This window comes from Lepus europaeus, chromosome 8 (assembly GCF_033115175.1).
Source record: "Lepus europaeus isolate LE1 chromosome 8, mLepTim1.pri, whole genome shotgun sequence".
NCBI lineage: Eukaryota > Metazoa > Chordata > Mammalia > Lagomorpha > Leporidae > Lepus > Lepus europaeus.
Window position 1 is genome coordinate 78,487,270 of NC_084834.1, and position 26,829 is coordinate 78,514,098.

A 26,829-nucleotide genomic window follows, 5' to 3' on the forward strand; every position below is an offset into this window, starting at 1 on the left:
CATTCTATAATCAGAAATAAATACAGATGTCATTAAGAACAACCTCTTCCTTGATGTGATCATCCTGTCACAGAACAGGTGTCTAGGCCACCTGAGATACTGCATCACACTAGGGACCCAGGGTTCATGGTGCTGCTCATCATTATGAGCATTCAGCAATGACATAGCTAAAAAAGCCTTGCTAAGACAATGTCTATGCTGCTGGACCCACAAACATCAGCAGGGCCACTAACATTTATTATATTAGCCCTCTGGACAAGAACTTGGATGTCCTGATGAACAACACCCCCAGGGTGAGTCATCTTGTTCATGTGATTGTTGACAATGTTCTCCAAAATTGGAGCTTTTGATGAGAATCACATGAATCCTTATGAAAGGTCCACCAACATAAGTCTTCTCCAGACTCCCTTTTTACCACTCTTATAACCCCATTTCTTCAAAGTCTCTGGTCATCTGACCAAATAATTAATTACTACCCATTAATCAGTATAGACCCTTATATTAGGCCACTTCATTCTCATAGAGATATGAGTCTTAAAGTTCTACGCCCTGGCAAAATGTTTTAAGTCAACCATTATCAACTGCCAGAGTATTATGCATAATGCTTGTAAAACAAGCTAAAATTCTCTTCCTCCTTCTCCATAACTGGTCATAGGAAATCTCTCCAACAAGTGAAAGTGGGAAGTAACTGCAACATTGTGTGCCTTTAGGACCAACTGGAGTCCAATGCTATATAAACCACTTCTGTCTGAAAATGCTATCTTCTTAGTTTGGTCCAGCCTTATAATTCTGTGGATCCAATTCATACTGAGAAAATCAGACAGCACAATCACCTGCAGTGTCTCACAAGCAGGCATTTAATCCTAACCAGGTTTTCCACCACGATTTCACTATAGGAGTGCCATAGCCCATAGGCTCCATTAACATCTTGCACAGACACTTAAAAACCAGTCAGTCCATAAAAGGAAAGCACGAGTTGTTTATCAAGGCAGCCTAGATGAAATGAACAGACTTTCCTTGCAATAAGCTCTGCTCAAAGCTGGTCGTCTTTTTAAGTCATGCTATTAATAAGCGAGAGCTTCACAAAAATGGAGGTGCCTACTTTGGCTACCTGGTTTATCTCATTTCTCATTTAGAAAAAGAATCTCAAATTCTATCTAAGAAACATACAATAATAAGCTCAAGGAAACTGGGACTCTCCCTCTGCTCCAGCAGCTAATCCATGATTGAAGTAATCCCACTCCCTTTTCCTAGAGACTGATTTGCAGTGGACATGTGACTTGGTTCTGGTGAATGAGACATGAGACATGAGGGGGGCTGGCGCTGTGGCGTAGCAGGTAAAGCCACTGCCTGCAGTGCCGGCATCCCTTGTGGGTGCCAGTTCTAGTCCTGGCTGCTCCACTTCTGATCCAGATCCCTGCTAAATGTGCCTGGGAAAGCAGCAGAGGACGCCTCAAGTCCTTGTGCCCCTGAACCCACGTGGGAGACCCAGAAACAGTTCCTGGCTCCTGGCTTCGGATCAGCGCAGCTCCAACCATTGTAGCCATCTAGGAAGTGAACCAGCAAATGGAAGACTTCTCTCTCTCTTTTTCTCTCTCTCCCTCTCTGTAACTCTGCCTTCAAATAAATAAATAAATCTTAAAAAAGAAAAGAATCCTGGGAAACTGAGACTTGAGATTAAGAATACTGGGAATGATTTCTCTCTGGATAAAAACAAAAAGTGTAGAGTGAATAGAAGACCCTTTGCTTTGTACCTTAAGGTATTATAATATAAATATGTGACATGCTGGAGCTACAAAAACCATCTTGCAACTGTGACTGCAAAGACACGGGAATAACTGGCACTGTGGCACAGTAGGCTAAGCTTCCACCTGTGGCTCTGGCATCCCATTTAGGTGCTGGTTCATGTCCCTGTTGCTCCTCTTTTGATCCACCTCCCTGCTAATACACCTGAAAAAGCAGTAGAAGATGGCCCAAGTGATTGAACCCCTGCACCTACATGGGAGACCTGAAAGAAGCTTTTGGCTCTTGGCTTCAGATCAGCTCAGCTCAGGCTGTAGTGGCCATTTGGGGAGTGAACCAGTGGACAGAAAAGAAAACCTCACTCTCTGTGTCCTCTCTCTGATTATAACTTTACCTCTCAAGTAAATAAATAAACCTTTAAAACATAACAACAACAACAAAAAACAGACATGGCAGATAGGCTGGACTAGAGCCCTGCCCTCTGCCATCACCGAGCAGCAGAACCCACCAACCCCTGACAGACTTTTTGGTTATATCAGACAATAAACTTTCATTTGTTAAGCCTCTTTTATTCAAATAGTCTATTATTTTAGGCAAAACAACCTAATAAGTACTTCCACTGCCACATCCTAAAACCATAGTGGATCAGACTGATCCTGATGCTAATCACAGTGATTGTGCCTACCTTGCCTCTCCTGCCACACCACTTGGTCTCTACCATCCTGATAGAAAACAAGAAGCCCATCTCAACTAGAACACCCACACCAACCTACGTGAAAAACAAATCATGGCACTCTCACTCAAGAACGTATTTCTCCATAACCTTGCTAAAGAGCTTGTTTTCTGGGCCCTCTCAGGGAGGGAAGCATATGATAAATTCTAACATTCTTCTTTGTTTTCCTTCTTTTACATTATCTAAGATAACATCTAGCATCTTTTTTTTTTTTTTTTTTTTTTGGACAGGCAGAGTGGACAGTGAGAGAGAGACAGAGAGAAAGGTTTTCCTTTTCCGTTGGTTCACCCCTCAATGGCCACTGCAGCCGGCACACGGCGCTGATCCGAAGCCAGGAGCCAGGAGCCTCTCCCGGTCTCCCACGTGGGTGCAGGGCCCAAGCACTTGGGCCATCCTCCACTGCACTCCCGGGCCACAGCAGAGAGCTGGACAGGAAGAGGAGCAACCAGGACAAAATCCGGTGCCCCAACCAGGACTAGAACCCCGTGTGCTGGCACCACAGGTGGAGGATTAGCCTATTGAGCCCCGGCACCAGCTTAGCATGGATCATTTTTGAACTTGGGTTTCTGTCTAGGAATAGAACAATTTTAGCTATTCCTTTCTGTTACAGCTAATACAACAAATACAGAACCTTCTAGTGAGGGCACCCAACAGGATAAATTCAGCCTTATCTAAAATTAAGTTCTTCCCTTTCCCTAGTACTCACAGAAGTCATTCTCACAAGAATTGGTCCAATTTTTATCAGTATGCATTAGGAAAATATGATATTATTTTAGTGTATAACCTTTCTCCCTTCACATTTAGTAATTGCTCCTAACTGCTTAGTCTGAAGATAATCATAAATCTGAAGACAATAGGGATGGTAGAAGACAGGAATGAGGAAATTAGCTTTTCCCTTATTGGGCTGCTGCTTAGGCAAGGTCCTTATATGGTCTTCAAATCAGCAAGTGACATCCATATCAGATAGGCAAGAGAAAATGTTTCAGTCAACAAGTTAAAGTTAGTCAAGATTAGAGATTTATGGCTACCTGATTCATCTGAACTTTCCAATATATCCTATTCTTTTCCAATCAATGTCCTAAGAGACCTGGTGTTCCTGTGATGTTAATCAATGCTATAATTGGAAATCCACAGGGTCAGATTCTAAATTTGGCTTCTGGCTAGTTTAGCCACAATGAATTAATTAATCTTCTACCATTAATTAATGAATTAATGAATCTTCTACATTGTCATGGAACACCCTTGGGTTACAGTTCATACCATGAGCCAAGATCTGAAATTTGAGTTTTCCATTCTCTTTCATTAAGCTCCCTGGAACTTTTAGAAGCAACTACTTACCTCCAGACTCTGAATAACCCATGCACTTTAATAGTCTTCTGATAATAGCTCTATGGTCCCCAAGGTCTTGCCTTCACTATTTATTTCATTCTATGAAGTCAGAGTTGATATATTTATTAACTGATCCACTTCTGCACAACTGGAGTTGCTCACCCTCCTTAATCTCATCTGAGTTTTCACTGACTTCTGTTTTGACCAGTTCTGATATATAATCCCAGACTGACCCATTCAATTCCTTAATGGTCTGTTTTCTTACATCACTACAGGAACTGTTTTTTTATAACATTTGCTATCATGGTAAGTCACAGAAATAAATTCTGGTTTATTTAAGATATTAAGACATTCATTAAATACATAGATCACAGAATTATAATGACTATAGGTAAATTTGTACAGCTTGGAATTTTAGCCAAACCTAAGTAGCAGTACTGATCTGGTGACCACTTTTCTTGCCCTCAGCCCGAGGGTGCAGACTGAATCATCAATGCCACCCTTTGACACAGGACGCCACCCTGACTTGGCTGTCATTTATGTCCCAGAGAATTTATCATACTTGCAACCACTGCTTTCACCAGAGAGAGTCCCTTGGAAGTCCACAGCTTTCAATTTAAGGTCTTAGACACAATTCAGATTGGTGGAGCCTGAGTTCTTTGCCCATTCTTTAATTGTGAGGAAATATTTTCACACTCATAAGATGGTGAATTCCCCAAGTATAAGAAGATAATTTTAATGTCAGGCATAAAAATAATGAAAAATATCCACCATGAACCTGCTTTTGGACTCATTTGTTTTGTTTCCTGACTTAAATGAAATTAGGGACAGGAATCCATAACTCTTCCAATGAACTTCATATACAGAGAAAAAAATGCAGACATGTCTAAAGCGGTATTTAAAATCCCTCTTCTCCTAATTCAGGTTTGCCTCAAACCAGGAAATCCGCAATGGATAAAGGGAAAGGGTTTGCTGCTTCCCGTTTCCCTTCACCATCCTTTCTGTCTCTTGCTAACTACTGTATCAAGCCTCCTCCGTTGTCCAGCTTAGATGGGAGGGCTATTTGGAGCCAAAGACTACATTTTACATGTCAAGTACAGTTGCCATCTGACACTGGTGCCCTTCTGGCTTATCACCTTAAAAAAAAAGATTTGTTTTATTTATTTGAAAGCAGAATTACAAAGAAAGAGAGAGAGAGAGAGAGAAAGAGAGAGAAAGGGAAGGAAGGAGGGAAGGAAGGAAGGAAGGAAGGGAGGGAGGGAGGGAGGGAGGAAGGAAGGAAGGAAGGGAGGAAGGAAGGAAGGAAAGATCTTCCATCTAATGGTTCACTCTCCAAATGGCTACAACAGCCAGGGCTGGAGCCAGGAGCTTCTTCCAGGTCTCCCACGTGGGTGGCACGGGCCCAAGCACTTGGGTCATCCTCTGCTGCTTTCCAGGCACATTAGCAGGGAACTGGATTGGAAGTAGAGCAGCCAGGACTCAAACCAGCATCCATATGGGTTCAGTACTTCTGTTCTGAATGTCAGAGTTTGAAGTTGGTACAGAGCATTACACAGAAAAAGAGAGGGAGTGGGGATAAGTATTTTGTGCAGGAGTTAAGAGGTCAATTCAGATATGTGCATCCCTGGGGCCAGCATCGCGGTGTAATAAGTTAAGCTGCTTTCTATGATTTTGGCATCCCATATGAGCTCCAGTCCGAGTTCCAGTTGCTTGACTTCCCATCCAGCTCCCTGTTAATGGCCTGGGAAAGCAGTGGAAGATGGCCCAAGTACTTGGGCCCCTGCACCCACATGGGTGACTTGGAAGAAGCTTCTGGCTCCTGACTTTGGAGCGGCCTGGCTCTGGCTGTTGTGGCCATTTGGGGAGTGAACCAGCAGATGGAAAATCTCTTTCTCTCTCTCTCTCTCTCTCTCTCTCTCTCTCTCTCTCTCTCCCTGTGGTTTGTACCAGAGCTTAACCAGTCCCAGAGAAAGGCTCTACTTAATCTGAACACCCTCTAGCCATCCTTTACCACCTAAGGAAGTGGGGGAAAAATAGAGAGAAAAAAAAGAACTGAGAATTGTGGAGTTCAAAGCCCAGTGGACAGGTTCAAAGTTCTCCCTGAAATCAAACCGTATAACTATAGAATACTTCCCTTTCCCCTATACCTTAGCAGTATGTCACTAAAGACCTGTTTACTGTAGTTCCTTTTATCAGCGTATCATGTTTGGCTCTCAGCAAAGACGTATAAGGCACACTAAAAGGCAAAACCACAGTTTGAATGGACAGACCATGTATCAGAACCAGACTCAAAATTTGGCAGGGATGTTGGAATTATCAGACCATAAATTTCAAACAACTCTTGAGAGCAAGCCTTGTTAAGAACAGAATGTTCTGCCACACTTCAAACTAGTTACTTTTCTACTCCCCTTGATGGGAGCAGCAGGGGATTGGTCTCCAACCTTCATGGTGAGAATTCAAGGAAGTCAAGCTCACCCAGTGTTAAGACTGGTTCCTCTGGAATTCATAACTCTCAGATTAATCCAAGATACATCTCCAGCAAATTCGTGAATTAAAATTCAGGTTTTCCTACCTCAGTAACGGTTCTTGAAGGGGTGGGCCTCTAATCTGGTAAGTCGTGATGTTCCGTACCCATCCGTCTGTGTCTCTCACTGTGCAGCAGCAGCTTCCCCTGTGACCTCACGTCTCTCATGGACCTAGGAAAAACTGTTAATTTTGCAGCTGGTAAGATGGAGTGTTGTTTTCTAAAAGTCCTGTTATTCTTAAAGAAGTCTCTATAAAAATGCAAATCTCTCTTCACAGAAAATAGACAATATTTTTTACCATAGGGAAAAGAAAATTAACTCTCAGCTTAATGCTCTTCCCTTCCGCCCTCCCCTGACACTAACACCCCCTCCCCAGCCAGAAAGTGCTTGCTGCATTGCAAGCAGAAGTGCTGGTATACAAAAAGGCATGGGATTGGGAGATAGGACGGTCTTTTTCTGCTTCTGGACATCCCTTTTAAGGAACAAATGTTCTGTCAGGTTGTCGTGAGACTTGTGTGGGAGAACAGCAGAAACCAAGATGGAGAGGTAAGCAGGAGATTTACACAGGGCCTAACTGGCTAGCTACAGGGTATTCTATCCATCTTAGCTCTTGGAGAGCTCTAAATAGTAGAATGACATTTCTTTCTTTATTTAAAAAAAGATTTATTTGATTTATTTGAAAGGCAGAGTTAAAGAGAGAGAGTTAAAGGCAGAGTTAAACATAGAGAGAGGGCTTCCATCCACTGGTTCACTTCTCCAATGGCTGCAAGGGCCGAGGCTGAAGCCAGGAGCCAGGAGCCAGGAGCTTTTTCCAGGTCGCTCATGTGAGTCCAGGGGCCCAAGAACTTGGGTCATCCTCCACTGCTTTCCCAGGTGCATTAGCAAGGAGCTGGATGGGAGTAGAGCAGCCAGGACTCAAACCAATGCCTATATAGGATGCCAGCATTGCAGGCAGTGGCTTTACCCACTGTACCACAACACCAGCCTCAACATTTGTTTCTTTATAACCTACCTCATTCAATAGTGTTTTGGGGCAGAAAGGAAATGACATTGGTGTAGGTTCAGCAAGATCACTATGGGGGCATTATTTCAGAACTGGCATCAAGGAAATCAGATGGGGGGCTCTTTCAGTACCCCTGTAAGAAATGACTAGAACCTGAACTAAGGTAGAAGCAGTGGGGAGCAGGTGGGGACAAGCTGGAGGGCCTATTTAGGGCTTGCTGACAAGACAGATTGCAGGGACCAAGGGAGGGGGAGAAGTTGTGACTCCCCCATTTCTGGCTGGGGCAAAGAGGTATAAGGTCTCAACACACACAGACAGAAGGAAAAAGTCCTTTAAGGAGAGAAACATATGATGAGCTTCCCAACAATTGAGTTTGAGACTACTATGAGATAATCCCAAGGGATGAAGTTGGCTGGTAGGCCCATATATGGAGGTTAGGAGATACTAATCTGGTGTTCATATAAGAATGTAGTCAAAAAGCTCATGGAGGGGCTGGCATTGTGCCACAGTGGGTAAAGCCACCGCCTGAAATGCTGGCATCCTATATGGGTGCCGGTTCAAGAACTTCCCATGCAGATCCCTGCTGATGTCACTGGGAAGGCAGTGGAGGATGGTCCAAGGGCTTGGGCTCCTGTGCTCACCTGGGAGACCTGGATGAAGCTCCAGGCCCTGGCTGTTGCAGACATTTGGGGAGTGAACCAGCAGATGGAAGATCTCTCCTCTCTCTAACTCTGCCTTTCAAATAAATAAATCGTGTTTTAAAGGCTTACAGAAAATTTGAAAGAATAGTATGAGTTTATTTTTGCCCAAATAAAATTTTGAAATCAACGCATGGTCTTTTTCTTAATAAATATTTTCCACGTTAAAAAGAAAAGGTTGCACAAAAACTAATACTCTTAATTTCATTTTTCCCACAGACGTTTAAAAGACCCTCTCATATAACAAGAAGTCAAAAGCCACGGTTTGGATGAGAGGGTGGAGTGGGAAAGGGTTTGGGCAGAATTTTCGAGATTACCAACGCATGTGGCGTGTACTTAGAAAAGCGCCATGAAAAGACTTAAAGCAGAGCAGCCTGTTTTAAGAACATCTAGCACCCACAGCAAGCAGAGTTTTCCTCTTCAACATCAAACGCTCCGCCCTCTCTCTACCCTACGACCCTTGTCTTAAGCCTTTGGCCTCCTCTGGAAGGTTCTTTGCCAAGTTCCCTCCTGTGTACTACAGCGGCGCCCGCCCGATCCAACGTACCCCTCAGAAGCTGCTGAAAGACGAGCTGGGAGGTCTGCAGAACAAGCTGCCCTCCTTCCGCCCGCCGGTATCCTTACTCCCCAAGCTCAGTCTGAGGCCCCTGAAGGGCTGCATGCCACTCATCCTGGCATCGCCAGGCGCACACGCCGCGCTGGAACAGCGGCGCGCTGTCTCGCGGGCTCCCAGCCAGCCTCCCGTTCCCTCGCCTTCCTCCACTCTTTATGAGCCTTCTTTTCTAAGACTGGACCAAAACTACACGGGGTCTCCGTTCCCGTCCCAGAAGCTGTGTGAGGAGCCGTGACAGGCAGGCGCGGGTCGGCCGGGCCCGCTCCCCGGCGAGGCCACGCCTCGGGCGCCGCCCTCCGGGTTGGCGTCTCCCGGACGGCGCCTCAGGCCCCGCCCCCGCCGCACGCCCCGCCCACTTCCTCGTCCCCGCACGAGCGGCCCCGGATGCCACAGCCCGCGCGGACCCGATCCGAGGACATGGCTAACCAGGTAGCTCTCGCCCGGTGGTGGGCCCCGGGTCGAAGACCGGGAGAGCAGGACGTGGCAGCTGAGCGCCAGCCCCGGGGCGTGCGGGGCTGCGCGCGGACGGGGTCCCGCTACCCGGTGCAGCGGGGAGGGAGGCACGGAGGCTCCGTTGCAGCTCCTCACTTTGTTGGCTGCTTCGGGGACTAGCGGAGCGGGCTGGGGGATGGGAGAACCGGGCGTGGGGGCCGGGCCTGGGCTGGTCGGAGCGGCCATGGCTTGCAACCAGTCGTCCTTGCAAGCGGGCAAAGCCGCGTCCAAGGCCCACGATCTGAACCCGGTGTTGCTCCTGTAACATTTTGAGCACAAGTTTACCGACCGGTTGATACTCTGCTTTAACCCTTGCCTAACTGTACTCGGCGAGCGGTTTACCGCGTTTCAGCGCTGTGCGTGGCGGTCGCACCACGGATAGTAGCGTCGGGATTCCTGGGCGACAGGTTCCTGAAATACACATTCGCCGCCAAAGGCAGCGTTATTCAAATAATGTGAATAAATCACTCTGCAGTTGTTCCAGTGCTTTGCAAACTTTGGACATTTTCTAAGAAGATACGTGACCTTAACTTTAGGAGTTTAACAGAAATGATGAACTCCGATCTTTCAAACTTGATAAGTTGGCATCTTTTTTTATTACCAAAATGTCTTTATTCTGAGGAGGTGAACAGTTATTCCTATGATAATCCACATGTTAAAGCAGGGCAGTTGGCCTTGGGTCTGGAGTGGGGCTTTGTTTTGCTTAGATTTGTAAGGGAAAGGGAAAGGTTGAGCAGCTTTCAAATATTTTTCAAAGGAGTGAGGCATCAGATTTAGATTCTGAGTTATTTAATTGTTGCATTGGCTCAGTGTTGTGATTTTGACTTTGGGGATATTGTTTTGAGATTTACAGCACATTGAAATGAAGAGATTGTAATGCAGTGTCCAAATTCTCTGTACTATCCAATTTAATATCTGCATTTTCACTTTTCAAGTGGTGCCTCCCAGCCTCACCCATTTACCCAAGCCACTCCTTGTTTCTGGATACAGTGCACCTCTCCTTTTCCTCCTCACTTTGTTCTGCTGCTACTGATAACTTCTTACTTGGCAAAGCTGCCACTGTGCCAAGGACTATTAGTCATATACCTTTCCACCCTGTGTGTGAAGGGGCTTCAAAAAAAAAAGTCATGGCAATTTGCATAATACGTTAATTTCCATTTGTCCGTGAGCTTTCTGAAAAGCCGCCCTTAGATGTATCACTGTTAATAGCTATGCTTTCCTCACCCATCAGTATCCAGTTTAAAAGTGACGCATTCCCCAACCCACCACGTAGAGTGCATTCTTTTTTCCACTTCTTCCTCTCCGAAGGACTTTGTGCCTGTCTCTTTAAATCACACTTTTTCAGTTGTTGACTCAGGTCTGTCTCCTCTGAACCTGGTTGTCTGCAGCCTTGATCCTGTTAACATATTTCCTAAGCATTACGTCAGTTGTCAACCTTCCTCGTGCTGACTGTAACCTCTGATGGTGTACTTATATAAGCCAATCAAGCTATCCAAAATACTATTTTATTTTGTAGCTAATATTTTTAAAGTGTTATTAATGAGATAGTCATACCTGTGTTTGTACCAAGTCTTCAAAATGCAGATATATTTTACAGTTACAGCATATCCTAGCTCAGACTATTTTCCAAGTGCTCAATAACCACATATGAAAAGAATTATTTAATTTATTTGAAAGAGTTACAGAGAGAAGTAGAGCCAGAGAGAGAGAGAGAGAGGTCCTCCGTTCTGTTGGTTCACTCCCCAAATGAACACAACGGCCAGAGCTGCACTGATCTGAAGCCAGGAGCCAGGAGCTTCTTCTGGGTCTCCCATGTGGTACAGGGGCCCAGACACTTGGGCCAACTTCTTCTGCTTTCGTGGGCCATAACAGAGAGCTGGATCGGAAGTGGAGCAGCAGGACTTGAACCGGCATCCACATGGGCTGCCAGTGCTGAAGGCTGGGGCTTTAGCCCTCTGCGCCACAGCACCAGCCCTCCTTAATTTTTATTTATTTGAAACACAGTAGACAAAGACAGATCTTTCATCCACTGGTTCTCTCTCCAGATGCCCACAACAGCCAGGGCTGAGCCAGACCAATGTCAAGAACTCTGTCTGGTTCTCTTGTGGCCTGAAATGTTGGAAACACAAAGTTTTCAAGTACTGCTGCCCTCATGTGTGCACATTAATAGGAAGCTGGACCAGAAGTAGAGGTAGGACCCAATCCCAGGCACTCCATTGTGGGATGCAGGCATCCCAAGCAGCAGCTTAACCTGCCACACTGCAGCTCCCACTCCATCAACCTGTATTCTTAACCTGTTCTTAATTATGCATTGTAGAGGATCACTAAATAGTTGATGAAAAAAATTATAATCAAAAGAGGTTTTTGTATCATTTCAGTTAAGGCTTTTTAAATGTATCCTGTTTATATAAAATCTCAACACAGTTCTCCTATCATTTAGATGTTTTCTTTGTGAATCTGTGATACACTTTCCAAAATTAACATTCACTTGTATCTAAATTGACCAATTCATAGTTTAGGAGGAAAAACAGCTTACACTTTTTCTATCCATTTCAGGTTATCAAGTGCAAGGCTGCAGTTGCCTGGGAGGCAGGAAAGCCTCTCTCCATAGAGGAAATAGAGGTCGCACCCCCAAAGGCTCATGAAGTTCGAATTAAGGTAATGATACAGCTAAGGCAGTGGAAGAAAAGACTTAAAATGAGGTCTCTGGGTAGAAGAGTAGATCTGAGGTCTGCGGAGGATAAATCCCACTGGGGAGTGACAAGGAGATGACACTGAAAGTTATCCAACTCTAGAATCATGCACCCTTGTCTCCGGCCTTATGTTTTGATCTTGTGCTAGGTAGCCATCTATGTGGATAACTGGATGCTGCAGTTGATCTTGTGTAGCTTTATTTTCAGGTGACTTTCGGATAATGCCCTTTTTGCTGATCCCATGACTCTACCTTTATGGTGACATGCTGGAAACAGATGTTTTCAGTTTTGTCAGTAGGGACTTCAAATAAGACTTGGGAAGAGGTTCCTGATTGGAGCAACGAGCAAGTGAAGTCGGCTTCTTAGAGAGCTTTCAGATGCGCTGACCGGGCAGCAGAGACCAGCGTTCAGGGAGTTTGTTGTTGCACTGCTTCTCCACTGTGGCAGAGAAAGTTGCCCCTGGAGAGAGGTGCACTGCACAAGGCAGCCAGCTGGAGAGATCTTGGAAGCTTGTTTATAAAACTTCTTGTTTTCAGCATTCTGCTTCCTACTTGTTTTGATATAAAATTAACACTTTAAAGTAGTAACTGCTGAATAAAACTAATATTATAGGAAAAAAGAGAAAAAAGAGTTACAGCTCCTTTTTTTTTTTTTTTTTGCTTTGACATCCCCTTATCTGACTTCCAAACGTACCATACCAAGCTCATGCACCCCACGATCATACCTATGAAGTCGAGGAGCCCAGGACCAAGAACCTTTTGAAGGTCCTTTGTCAGCCAGACCTGGGAATCTGAAATCTTACAGTACTTCGAATTGTTTTCTTCAAGTTCAGGAATTAAGCTGGTTATGATTTTGCCACTGAAGATAATGTTTGCCCTGGATATAAGAGTAGCAGTGAGAGAGGAGTGCAGTAAGCTGTGTTCTCTGAAACTGCTGACAGATGGGAAAGAATGTCTCTTTGTAAGTGGGCACATAGGCCAGAAGCAGAGGCATTAACATGAACACTCCAAGATTTGCCTTTCTGCGCTTTTGGTGGTTGGGAAAAATGGTACTCAATAGCTAGAGAGATAGGGATAAAGGGCTTATTTAAGTAAAAATTATATGTGCTTTTTTTTTTTTTTAGATTTATTTATTTATTTGAAAGGCAGAGTTACAGAGAGGCAGAGACAGAAAGAGAAGTCTTCCATCCACAAGTTCATTCCCCAAATGGCCACAATGGCCAGAGGTAGGCCTATCTGAAGCCAGAAGCCAGGAGTTTCTTCTGGGTCTCCCATGTGGATGCAGGGCTCAAGCACTTGGGCCACTCTCCACTGCCTTCCCAGGCCACAGCAGAGAGCTGGATTGGAAGTGGAGCAGCCGGGACTCGACTTGGTGCCCATATGGGATGCTGGCACTGCAGGCGGTGGCTTTACCCACTATGCTGCAGTGCCGCCCCCTATATGTGCTTTCTAAAAAGGGAGTTGGTTCCACTACAAGCTCTGGATTTTGACCCAGACTTGAGTAAAGTGGCGTATTTCAGAAATAGTACCTTTGCAGCCATCTCATTTCCCAGCAATTAGGAGGCCAGCAGTGAGATAGCACAGCCTGTTTTGTGCACAGGTGATGACACCTCTCCATGCCTAAAGATACAGTGCCTGGAAAATCCCTTTGCACACCCTACCTTGCAAATATGCAGGGGAATAGATAAGCTGCATTTCATTGCCCATAAGTGCACCATGGCTTTTATGCACCACTAAAATAATGCCACTAGTTCTAATTGTTAAGATGCTGTGGGTTATAAGCACATGCTGATTTTTTTTTTAATAAAGATTTATCTATTTACTTGAAAGAAACACAGAGAGGGAAAGACAGACTAATCCTCCATCCACTGGTTTATTCTTCAGATGGCCAAACAGCCAGGGTTGGGCCATACGGAAGCCAGCAGCCAGCAGATTCCTCCAGGTCTCCCACTTGGGTAGCAGGGACCCAAACACCCAGGCCATCCTCTGCTGCCCTCATAGGCCATCATCAGGGATCTGGATGGGAAGAGGAACAGCCAGTGCACCAGCCTGTGCCCACATGGGATGTCAGCATTGCAGGCAGCAGCTTCACCTGCTACACCACAATGCCAACCCCACCTGCTGATTTTAAAGAGGTTAAAATATGAAAGAAATGTGTTTAAGAATCCATGAAATATATTAAAGTAAAATGCCTTTCATCTGACCTGTGCCTCACTCTGAATTGCATACACACACTTCAATGCGTTATATTTTAATGTCCTCGTAGATCTTCGCCACTGCAGTTTGCCACACTGATGCCTATACCTTGAGTGGAGCCGATCCTGAGGGGTGTTTTCCAGTGATCTTGGGACATGAAGGTGCTGGAATTGTGGAAAGTGTTGGCGAAGGAGTTACTAACCTGAAGGCAGGTAAGGAGAGGATTTGAATTATTTGATGGTTGTGGCTTATTTTATAGTGAAATGATTTTTCTGATGTTATGCACAATTTATGAACAGGTTACCGCCAACACTTGCTTTTTTTCTCTCACTAGAAAAGCACAGATGTTTGAGGGTTTTTTTTTTTGTTTTCTGTTTTTATTTTCAAGCTAGTGTTTGTTTATAGCTGTTTAAATATATTTCTAGAGCCAGTTTTGGCAAACCAAGCAAGAATTTGTGGAGAAGCATTAGTGAGTCAGTATTTTGATGTACACAACCTCCTTGTTCTGCAGTCACTGTGAAAAGTTTCATTTAGATAACAGTTCTGAAAAAGACTTTTCCGACGGGCAGTGTCTAAATGGTGTAATGTGGGTACGGTTCTACAGCGTAAAGCTGTTGACTTCGGCAAGCAGCACTCGCTGATGGGGATGAGAATTTGCAGGGCTGATGTATCCACTTAGAAACGGATGCTACCTCTTCTAGATAATGTCTTCGCATTTGTTTCCCAGGTGATACTGTCATCCCACTTTACATCCCACAGTGTGGAGAGTGCAAGTTTTGTCTTAATCCTAAAACAAATCTTTGCCAGAAAATAAGGTTAGTATATTTCTATTTTATTCTTAAAATAAGAGGTCTTATTAACAATGGTAAGAAATTGTGTGGCAATTTATAACATGCATTTCACAAACATTATTTCATTTTTTCTGTTAGAGTGTTGTTTTATTTATTTGATAGCTGGAGAGACAGACAGAGATAGAGCTCCGATCCACTGGTTTACTCCCCAGATGCTCAGTAGCTAGGGCTGGGCCAGGCTGAAGCTGAGAGTCAGGAACTCAGTATAGGTCTTCCTTGTGGGTGGCAAGAAACCAACTACTTGAGCCATCCCAGAGTGCTCATTACCAGAACGATGAATTCAGGACCCAGGCACTCTGACAGGGGATGCTGGCATACCAAATAACCTCTTAACCACTGGGCCAAATGACCGCCTCTCATTTCATCTTTTAAAATGATACCACTATCACTGTTACTGGAATTGCTCATTTTCATAGATGAGAAAATAAAGACTCAGAAAATCAGAGGTTTGCCCAGGATTACCAGCTATCAAGATATAAAACAATTTTCTGGATAGATTCTCTTTCACTAACACTCAGCCAAATTTTCCAGAATGTGTAGTAAAGAAGGACATGCTTGTGAGATTAAACAAAGTCATTTTTATGAGCCATTTTATTGTCCATTAAATCAAAGTAATAAAACTTACCTTATAACGTTAATACCTAGGGAGACTATAAGAGATAACGTAACCCTTTGACACAGAAAAGATAGTTAATATGTTGTACTACCATAGCAACACTTGAATAACTGCTTCTTTGAGGCAGTCTTAAATTTAGGAGCAACCTAAACATCAGTAGGAGTATGGATAAAAGTGGTATTTGGGATGCAGTTGTGACATACCATCAAAAATGAACTACTAATGTTTGTTCCCTTCTTTTGTTTCTTTATTAAGGTAGAACATAATACATTTAATAAAATATTTATGGCATACAGATCTTAAATGTACAACTTAATGAATGTTTAAACACACCTGCTGGTTAGAGCCCTCACCAGATGAAGAGAGGGAGCCCTACCAACACCCCACAAAGTCCCTTGTGTCCATTCCAAGGCAACATCTACCTCCCTGGAAAGGTTACCACAGTTCTGATTTCCTTTACTATAAAATGCTGCATGACTACAATCATACAGTTGTGTGCTCTCTTGTCTGGTTTCTGTCATTCATAATGTCTGTGCAATATAGCCAAGTTGCTATGTGCATCAGAGGTTCATTTCCGTTGCTCTGTTATAGTTGCATTCCAAATGCCACTGTTTATCCATTTTCCTGTTGATCAACATTTAGGTTGCTCCCAGCATGGAGCTGTTATGATTACTGCTGTTCAGAACATTCTTCCACATATCTTTTGATGGGTGTATGCTGCACTTTTTTTGGGGTTTTTTCCTGAGGTTGGAGTTGCCAAGTTACAGGATGTGCATCTAGAACTCTCCAATGTGACAGTAAGCAGTTTACACTCTTGCCAGCGCTGTAGGACAGATCTGTTCTTGCATTTGTTTTCTAATAATGTTGACAAAATTAGCTTATATTTTTGTAAAGGAAGATTCCATTTATTAACCCAGTTAATTTTCATAATGTTTGAGCCAAAAAATATCTGACTGTTTTGACAGGGAATTTCAAGCACAGTCTGAAAAATTTTGTGGCATGTCAAGTATAATAATGATGATGGGCTTTTTGTGACTGTAACTTTTCAGAGGAAGAATTTCTCCCAAGGCCTATATTGTATCCTATGTCACCTTTTATTCAAGAAACTCCTCTGGGGCCAGCATTGGGCACAGCAGGTAAAGCCAGCATCCCATATGGTTGCTGGTTCGAGGCCCAGCTGCTCCACTTCTTATCCAGCTCCCTGCTAATGACCTGGGAAAAGTAGCAGAGGATGGCCCAAGTATTTGGGCTTCTTGTACCTGCATAGAAGACCCAGAAGAAGCTCCTGCTTTGACTAAGCCCAACCCTGGCAGTTGAGGCCATTTGGGAAGTGAACCAGTGGAAGGAAGATATCCCCCCCACACACTCTTTCAAATAAATATATAAATCTTTTTTAAAAAGAAAAGGAAAAGAAATTCCTCTAGGAGTGACCATTTGGTTCAGATTCTGCTTTTGAGATAACCACTTTCTATGTCAGAGTGCAAGGATTTGAGTCCTGGCTCTGTTTCCGATTCCAGCTTTCTTCTGATACATACCCTAGAAGGGAGCAGATAATCCCTCAAGTTCTCAGGTCTCTGCTACCCACCTGGGAGACCAGATTGAGTTCCTGGCTCCTGGCTTTGACTTGGTTCAGCCCCAGCTTTTGAAAACATTTGAGTAGTGAGCCAGTGGATGAAGGATCTGCTTGTCTAACTGCTGGTTTTGGCTTTATCCTTTATAAAGTTATTTGCTCACAGAGTTTTATGATGGAATCTTACTTTTTCTGATCCTAATGTTTTACTTCTATTTAAAACAAGTTTGGTATTCAATTCTAGAAGACTGTTGAATATTGGAAAACTTCTTATAAGTTTTGCTGAAAAGGCAATACTGAAAGGTGCTAAATTATTAATAATAAGAAATATACTTTTGATCTTATTACACTTTACTGGTCATTATTTTAAAAACTGATTTATTTCTTCTGTGACTTAAGAAACCTGATTCATTTTTTTAAAAATTTTATTTAAGTTATACAAGTTTCATATGTTTCATATATACAGATTTAGGAACATAGTGATACTTCCCACCCTACCATGTCTCCTGCCCACCCTCCAACCTTTCTTCCTCCTCCCTCCCCAAATCCCATTCTTAATTTTTACAAAGATCTATTTTCAGTTTACTTAATGATCATAAAGTTAACCCTACATTAAGTAAAAAAATTCAGCAAACAGTATGAAAAAAAAAAAACACTGTTCCTTAACGGAAGACACAAGAGCTGTAAACAATCATCGAATCTGAAAATGTCCATTTCACTCCAATACATTACATTTTAGCTACCTCAGATCACAAAAAAACATTTGATATCTGTCTTTTTGGGATGGGCTTATTTCACTAAGTATAATGGTTTCCAATTGCATCCATCTTTTTGCAAGACAGGATTTCATTTTTTTTTTACAGCTGAGTTGTACTCCATAGTGTATATATACCATAATTTCTTTATCCAGTCAACAGTTGATGGACATCTGGATGGATTACATATCTTAGCTATTGTGAATTGTGCTTCAATGAACATGGGGGTACAGATAACTCTTTCATGTCTGATTTCTTTTGGATGAAACCTGAGTCTACCCTGTCTGTCATTTCCCTTTTTTGTTTGCGTAGAGTCACTCAAGGAAAAGGCTTAATGCCAGATGGTACTAGCAGATTTACTTGCAAAGGAAAGACAATTTTGCATTACATGGGAACCAGCACATTTTCTGAATACACGGTGGTGGCTGATATCTCTGTTGCTAAAATAGACCCTTCAGCACCTTTGGATAAAGTCTGCCTTCTGGGCTGTGGCATTTCTACTGGATATGGTGCTGCATTAAACACTGCCAAGGTAAGAGAGCAATCTGGGGTTCAGTTTATACCTTCTAATTCAGTTCAGCAAAGCTTTGCTGGAACAGTGACATTGACCTAGTGATTTGCTTTACTCTTCTGCAATGAGTGCTTTATAGACCGTCTTTATATTTAGGTGGAGCCTGGCTCTACTTGTGCCGTCTTTGGCCTGGGAGGAGTTGGATTGGCAGCCATCATGGGCTGTAAAGCAGCTGGTGCATCTCGGATCATCGCCGTGGACATCAATAAAGATAAGTTTGCGAGGGCCAAAGAGTTTGGTGCCACCGAGTGTATTAACCCTCAAGATTTCAGTAAACCCATCCAGGAAGTACTCGTTGAGAAGACGGATGGAGGAGTGGACTATTCTTTTGAGTGTATTGGCAATGTGAAGGTCATGGTGAGTGCGCTTGCTTGGCTTCCTTTCGATTTGGTTGGTGGACCTGCTTCTTTTTAATGTGGTTTCTTTAAGATGAAAAATTGTTTTGTTTTTGTAAAGGAAAAAAAAATTTCTTTTGATAAGAATTATTCTGATAGAAGAAGAGGAAAAAAACTTTGAGCTTTAAATGGGATGGGGATAAATCATCTCAGGGAAAGATGAAAAAAATCTATTCCTTCTGATGCACACTAAGTGTATATGTCTCATAATTTATTAAATGAAAATGCAGAATAATGCAGTTGTAGATAGCATTGGCTTTCAGATTAGGTACACGTCCACTTTCTAACTCTGTGGCCTTGAGCAAATAGCTTTCCATTTCTCTAAGCCTCAGTTTCCTCATCTAGATAATGTCAGTAGTAACAGCTCCTTGACATTAAGTGGGCACTCCATAAAGGTGTTAAAGGCAATGGAATTTCAGGCTGGGATTTACTTTTTAATAATAGAAAGCAAATAAAAGCTGAAGTTCTTTGAACTTGTATTAATATTTATCAAAGTTAATAATTTTTAAAATACTTGTTAAAATATAACTGTTGAGAAAAATTAAACATTAAATTTGGATGTTCTGTTGCGATTTTTTAAATAAAAGCTTTATGCCACCACCACCTCCTTTCCGACTGGAAGTTTCTGGGGAGGAAGTTATTCTCAGCAAATGTACTGACGTCAGTGTTTTGCTTGTATCTGTTCCTGCAGAGAGCAGCACTTGAGGCGTGCCACAAAGGCTGGGGCGTCAGTGTGGTGGTCGGAGTAGCTGGTGCCGGTGAAGAAATTTCCACTCGTCCATTCCAGCTGGTGACAGGTCGCACATGGAAAGGCACTGCCTTTGGAGGTAATTCCATGGATAAGATAAGTATATTTTCTCAGTATTTTCATTGGATTTTTGAGCCCAGGCTACCACCTTCTCTTTCCTAAGTTGTTACACACAAGGATATTTTAATAATAGGGTTTGAAAGTCAGTATTTATCCCTGGACTGGGCAGGGGCTCAGCTTCTTCTGAAGCCCCTGGACAGTTGTTACACAGCCTTTGAAAAAAAAGTTCAGGGGCCAGCATTGTGGCACAGAAGGTTAAGCCACCTCCTGCAGTGCCAGCATCCCGTGAGCTCCAATACAAGTCCCAGCTGCTCCACTTTCCAATCCAGCTCCCTGCTAATGGCCTGGGAAAGCAGCAGAAGATGGCCCAAGTGCTTGGACACTCAAATTGAACTTCTGACTCCTGGCTTTGGCTTCGCTCAACTCTGGCTGTTTAAGGCATTTGGGGAGTGAACCAGAAGATGAAATATCTGTCTTTCTCTCTTTCTAAGTCTGCCTTTCAAATAAATAAGTAAATCTTTAAAAAAAAAAATACTATTAATAAGGAAGCAGTTGGAAGGTAGGGCAGGGGGGGAAACTGATTGCAAGGTTAGGCAGCAGCAGTGTCAGCTACCCTGTTGTTGATACCGTGAACTTAAATAGGTTGTCCTTTTTTTTACTCATTTGTCCAGAGTGCAGTGATCCCTGGGTGTGAACATGTCTCTGTCTGAATACTCCTGAATTCAGCACCAATCAATACTGTGTCCTAAACTGAAAATATAGTTTTTTAATTTTTTTTAAGATTTATGTAAGAGGCATAATTACAGACTGGGGGAGAGACAGAGAGATAGGTCTTCCATCCACTGGTTCACGCTCCAAATGGCTGCAACAGCCAGATCTGAGCTGACCCGAAGCTAGGAGCCAGGAGCTTCTTCTGGGTCTCCCATCTGGGTGCAGGGGCCCCAGGGACTTGGGCCATCTTCCACTGCTTTCCCAGGCCATCAGCAGGGAGCTGGATCAGAAGTGGAACAGCCAGGACTCGAACTGTCGCCCATATGGGATGCTGGTGCCACAGGCTGATGCTTAACCTACTACACTACCAAGTCAGCCCCAAGCTGAAAATATTAAACTAGACAAAAGCTTCCAACAAAATTGAGTAGCTTCCAGATTTACCATTTTTCCTTGTATGATCCTAAAAAGCCCTCAGGTATTTGAACTGCCAGCAGAATGCTGGGAAACAGTTTCCACCTTTTTGGGGTTGTTCAGTGAGGGAAGACAAAAGACATCAAAATGTTTTTGTATTTCCCAACATCTAAGGTTTTTATAGGCTGCTTAACAATACATTTATATCTCACCATCTTCTTGAGGAAGAAAACTCAACATAGGTTTTGAATGATCCAGGTGCAACAAGGTGTATGTAATTAGCTCCCCTACCTCCTGTTAATGCCACTTCTTTTGAAAGCCAGAAAGAGAGGCTGGGAAAATGTGCTTAAGTGAGTAGTTTAACCAGTTTTCTTTCTTCTTCTTTTTTTTTTTTTTAAGATTTTATTTATTTATTTGAGAGGTAGAATTACAAACAGTGAGAGGGAGAGACAGAGAGAAAGGGCTTCCTTCTGTTGGTTGACTCCCTAAATGGCTGTAATGGCCAGAGCTGCGCTGATCCGAAGCCAGGAGCTTCTTTCCGGTCTCTGATATAGGTACAGGGGCCCAAGGACATGGACCAATTTCCACTGCTTTCCCAGGCCACAGCAGAGAGCTGGATTGGAAGAGGAGCAGCCAGGACTAGAACCAGCGCCCATATGTGATGTGGGCATCACAGGTGGAGGATTAACCTACTGTGCCACAGTGCCAGCCCCAGTTTTCCTTCTTTACCCTACAGATCTTGCATTAGAAAACATCATTGTAAGCTTTTTACTTTCTAGAGCCTGGATGTACACCACAGCTGGGTTATCTCAGGGCACACTTGCAAAACATGCTCGCTGGGGGCATTAGAAAGAGCCAGGGGTCTTAGTGATAGCCTGTAACCTAAGTTCCATCCTAGCACACACTGGCTGAAAAAAAGTAGCTGAACCTTTGGGGCTCTTTGCACATCTGAGGCCTGATCCAAGATGTAAATAAGTTTTAATCCAGGGAAAAGCACAGACATTAGCTGTCTATCACCAGATTTCAGAGAAAGAAAACAATCCCTAGAATTTGTAGGGGGGGAAAATTAAATTTGGCAGAGGATATAAGAAGGGAACTAGGAAAAAGTCTCAAAGGAAATGTGAAATGTCCAAAGAACTCATAAAAGATAGGGAAGCTTCTTTGTTGATCTATTGATTCATTCAAGATAAGGAAGAAATTAAAGCCTCTAATGTTGTTAAAATCTCACTTCACTAAAGAATTACTACTTTATTTCATGTTTTTTTTTTGTTTGTTTTTTTTGTTTTTTTTTTTTTTTTGACAGGCAGAGTGACAGTGAGAGAGACAGAGAGAAAGGTCTTCCTTTTGCCGTTGGTTCACCCTCCAATGGCCACCGCGGTAGGCGCGCTGCAGCCGGCACACCGCGCTGATCCGATGGCAGGAGCCAGGTGTTTCTCCTGGTCTCCCATGGGGTGCAGGGCCCAAGGACTTGAGCCATCCTCCACTGCACTCCCTGGCCACAGCAGAGAGCTGGCCTGGAAGAGGGGCAACCGGGATAGGATCAGTGCCCCGACCGGGGCTAGAACCCGGTGTACCAGCGCCGCAAGGCAGAGGATTAGCCTAGTGAGCCAATTTCATGTTTTTGTATTCTGAGATGCTATCTCTATTTTATTTTTGAATATAAAACCAGAGAAATAAAGTCTTGTATCCCATCAGCTTTTCCTGGCTTAAAATGTTGTGAGTATAGAAATCTTTGCTGTTATGGACTTAAGTAAACTTCTTCCTAAGATTTCTATCCTAGGTAGTTTAAAAGTCTCAGCTAGCCAATCTTAATGAGATTTTAGTAAATCTTGATGCAGAAAAATGAAAATATTCAAAGGTGTTTACTTCTTTCATGACTAAAGGTCTGTGTCAAATTCTTCCTCTACTCGATACTAATTTTGAAGTTTTTCAGTCCTCTTCAATGCATCAGAAAATTCATTCTCCTAAATGTCATCCTCTCTCCCCCTAAGCAGTAAGTATACAGTAGAAATCTGCTGAACAAATGGATGACTAGACGATTTCTTTCAGGATGGAAGAGTGTGGAAAGTGTCCCAAAGTTGGTGTCTGAATATATGTCCAAGAAGATAAAAGTTGATGAATTTGTCACTAACACCCTGTCTTTTGACCAAATTAATGAAGCCTTTGAGCTGATGCACTCAGGGAAGAGGTAAGCATTAGTACAGAATGTAATAAAGATTTGGGGCTGATGGGGGAGCAGGTGTCAAAAATAGAACAGTTTTAGTGGCGTCAGAAGATGAGGCATCATTAAAACCATGTGTGTGTACTGCGTTTTTCCCTTACAGCATTCGAACTGTTGTAAAGATTTAAATTCTCATGGAGAACATGTCCATCCTGTACCTGCCTTCCTGTCTGATGGGAGCAGCCTGATGCACAGGACAAAGATCCTCCAAGCTCACAGCCTCTTACATCTTCACTGAGTACCCCAGGGACAGTGTTGTGCCACACAAATCATGATCTCCTTCACATGTACAATTGCTGGCTCACTAAGCAATTTTCTAACAAAATAAAACTCATCTCTGCATTGGTGTGGAAGTTGTCATCTCTGTTGTAGGCTGCTTGTTCTCAGGCTTCCTTTCCCCATAGTTTGCATCCTGTTCAGGAAAGGAGGAAGACACGGGGCAAAGGAGAGGTTTTGAGCATTCATTCTCTGCTGCCAATCCCAGTTAACACTCAAGGGACTTGAGGAGTCTCAGGCCTTTTACTAAAGCCCAGATTTTTCCAAGGCATCATTGGCAAATCTCATCAGCATCCAAGTCAGCTTCTGTAAGAGTATCTTTTGGAGGTGAGGGAGGATTTATTTATTTGAAAAGCATAGTTACAGAGAGAGATAGATGGAGAGACCTTCCAATGGCTTTTATTAGTCAAACCTGGTAATCTGAAAATGGTGACATTGTGGTTCTTTTAGTCTGAAAAGTAAAAAGAAGCAAAAAATGGTGTGTTATCCTATGATCTTGTTAATCCACTGTCAAATTCAGATAGTGGAGGAAATTTTATGAAAAACACAGACTCCTCCCCCCCCCAAAAAAAAAGTACAGGTGACCAATTAGGTTTATATTTTCCCAGAAGTGTCTATGTACAGAATAGCATTTATACATTTCCTTTAAGTTACATGAAAGGGAATATGTTTATTATTATTTCATTGTATTTGAAAGGCAGAGAGATCTATCCACTGGTTCAACCCCCAGATACCCACAACAGGTAGGACTGGACAAAGGCAGAAACCAAAAACCCAGATCTCAATGCAGACCTCCCATATGGTGGAAGAAACCCAAGTGTCAGCCATCACCTGCTACTTCCCAGGTGCACATTACCAGACAGCTGGATCAGAAACAGAATAGCAGGGACTCAAACCAGGCACTCTGACTTGCGATGCCCACATCCCAAAAAGCATTTTAACTACCATGCCAGACACCTGCCCCTAAAAGGAATACTATTAACAATGTTCTTTGATTTTCCCCACATGACAGTGTAATTTTTTTTAGCACAAGAGATCTGCCATGCACGTGTCTTCTGGTTAGACTGAAGCCTTTTAAATATTATTTCAGTACTTTCGATTAATAGTTTAAATGTTCCCTAGAGCGAGCTGTATGTAGTGGATTGACGAGGAGGAAAGTGTTACATAGGGTCAGGAATTCCTCTGATGGCTCTTTGGTGCATTTGCGGCTCCCAGGCAGGGTGGCTCAGCTTCTCTCCAATTTTTGCTGAGAGGGCTGGAGACAAACTATGGGCCTCAGTAGCTCCAACCACTGACCCAGGTAAAAGGGAAGGAAGAACAAGGTAAAACTAGCTTCTAGCCCAACTGCAAGAACCATGCTTTTTACCCGGCTAAGTTTAGCTCAGCCTTCTAGGAACAAAAGTAAGACTGCTTAGGTAACTGCAGTACGAAGCAGTCAGAGAGAGTAGTGGAGGAGAGTTAATGGCTTAGACTTTTTTTCACCTTTATTTTTCTTCTACATACTGCAGACATACATGCATGAACATGCAGGACAAACTGCATCCACCACTACAAAAAGCAAAGCAGTATACTGTTACTCAAGTTCTGACTGGACGATTAGTATTTCTGTCACAGCACATATCCCTGACCCGGCAGGTTTAACAAGTATTAGCATTTCCTGGCTCAAAGAACAACTGTCCAGAGATCCAGAATAAAGAACCAATTTTACAAGAATCTGAGTATATAAGGATTCTTGGGTCATGGACCTAACAGTCCAACAATAGTTGTAGTCTTTTTAAAATTCTTTGACTACATCTTGGATATAGGATGTTGCATCTACTGCTAAGCCACCTGGTTTTTAAAACAATAAATCAAAGGCTGAAAACCATTCACTACATGTATGTATGCCCAAGATTATGATTCTGTCACCTTGGGAGGAGCGTTTGGACTTTTGAAATTGTTTAAACTGCTCTTAAAAGATCGTTTTAGGGGCCGGTGTTATGGCACAGCAAGTAAAGCTGCCACTTGTGATGCCAGCATCCCATATAGGTGGCCAGTTGGAGTCCCAGCTGCTCCACTTCTGATCCAGCTCCCTGCTAATGGCCTAGGAAAGCCGCGAAAGATGGCCCAAGTGCGTGGGCCCCTGCAACAACACTGAAGACCTAGAAGAAGCTTCTGGCTCCTGGCTGTAGAGGCCATCTGGAAAGTGAACCAGCAGATGGAAGATCTAACTCATGGAAATAAATCTTTAATAATTCTATTCTAATTCTATTATGAAGGAATCTGTAGGATGCACAATTTAATCTTTAGATCTTATAAAAGAGATGGCTAACATTTTTCTGTAATAGCATAGCCAAAATAAGAGCTTAAATAATAATATCATAGCTAGATTTACTTCGCCATCAGCGAAATAAACAGTAAGCAGAAAAAACCTCCCTTTCAGACCAAAGGGAAAGAAAGTTTTTAAGTGAGAATATAATTTTCCTCATGGGCATTGTCTACCTTAGAAAAACTACTACAGAACATGCCTGTGACTATAGACTTGTAGTTCAGACCACCGAAGATTAGAGATGGGACATGGGCACTCCCTTGACTTGCATCCTCTGGTCTGCTTTAACAAAAACCAGGAGGAAAAGAAAGCTAGGCATCAGAAGCAATGGGTGGCAGGCCTATTAATGGCTGATCTGTACAGTGATCTGCCCTCAAGGAGACCCAACAGGCCAGTCCACTGCAGTGGCTTTCAATGTGGTAAGCCTGGGCTTCAGCAGAATTCAGCTTGTGAAGAGCCCTGGCAGCTCTGCCAAGAGTTGGATCACTGGAAATGGACCTGCCCTGGAATCGAAGGATGCCCAGGTCAGAGCCACAGATCTTATTGGCTCTAAGCTGAAAAGCCCTTCACTCAGCCCAGCTTCCAAAGTGACCACTGCAGCTGAGGGTGTGGTCAAGTGGGGTCAGCAACATTGCAGGCAGAACTGTAAATTTCTTGTTAGAGATGCCACCTGCCTTTACCTGGCCAGCTCTCCTCCCAGGCCAGCCAAGTAATGAAAGTCAACAGAGTGCCTTCCCCTAGGAGGTTCACACCTCCCTTAGGATATACCCCATGTGAAGAGATAGATAGGTCTGGGCCTCTTCACTTATAAGGCCTAAAGCCCACCAGATTATTATCAAGCCCCTTCTGTCAGGTTCTATTTGCCTCTCAATCAGAAAACTTAACTGTAGCTTAGACAGCACCTTTCTTAGCTCCTCTAATAATGACTCTGTCCTTTGTTCTAGACCCTGTCTAGTGCACTTGGGCCTCATTCCTTTGTAATCATAACCTCTACTCTACCTCCAATGGCTCTACTCCCAACCTGTGTGTACTGATGGTCCTCTTCCCCACTTAATGCTGTATAATTGTTCAGACCTGGTTAATGCCACTCTTAGGATCATTGGTTACTATCCTCACCCTGTCTTTTATGACCTTGTCTAAATATGATCAGAGTCGGTGAACTTGGAAAGCTTCCATAGCCTTGGCAACTCATGACGAGAGCCTAGGGTGGTTACTGGCGCCATAAACAAGAGTGTCAATTTGTTGAGTCAACAACAGGAGTCACTGTGCACTTGCTCCTCATGTGGGATCTCTGTCCTTAATGTGCTGTACA

At 43.3% G+C, this 26,829-nt stretch overlaps 1 protein-coding gene and 1 long non-coding RNA gene across 2 annotated transcripts in view; one reads left to right on the forward strand and one right to left on the reverse strand.

Moving 5' to 3' along the window:
* LOC133766055 (uncharacterized) overlaps window positions 1-8,894 on the reverse strand; it is a 151,925-nt gene extending 143,031 nt beyond the window's left edge. Inside the window, exons 1-2 of the long non-coding RNA XR_009866642.1 lie at window positions 8,579-8,894; window positions 6,378-6,511 (exon numbers count right to left, since the gene is read on the reverse strand). This is a non-coding gene — a long non-coding RNA (uncharacterized LOC133766055). The remainder of the gene's footprint in view (window positions 1-6,377; window positions 6,512-8,578) is intronic.
* Window positions 8,895-8,994: 100 nt separating this feature from the next.
* Window positions 8,995-23,275, forward strand: LOC133766056 (alcohol dehydrogenase class-3). The gene is made up of 9 exons (XM_062199834.1): window positions 8,995-9,073; window positions 11,693-11,794; window positions 14,095-14,236; window positions 14,752-14,839; window positions 18,129-18,348; window positions 18,484-18,744; window positions 19,474-19,609; window positions 22,762-22,900; window positions 23,037-23,275. Exons 1-9 carry the CDS (start codon window positions 9,029-9,031, stop codon window positions 23,059-23,061), a joined length of 1,158 nt encoding a protein of 385 aa, XP_062055818.1. The 5' UTR covers window positions 8,995-9,028; the 3' UTR covers window positions 23,062-23,275.
* Window positions 23,276-26,829: the final 3,554 nt, after the last annotated feature.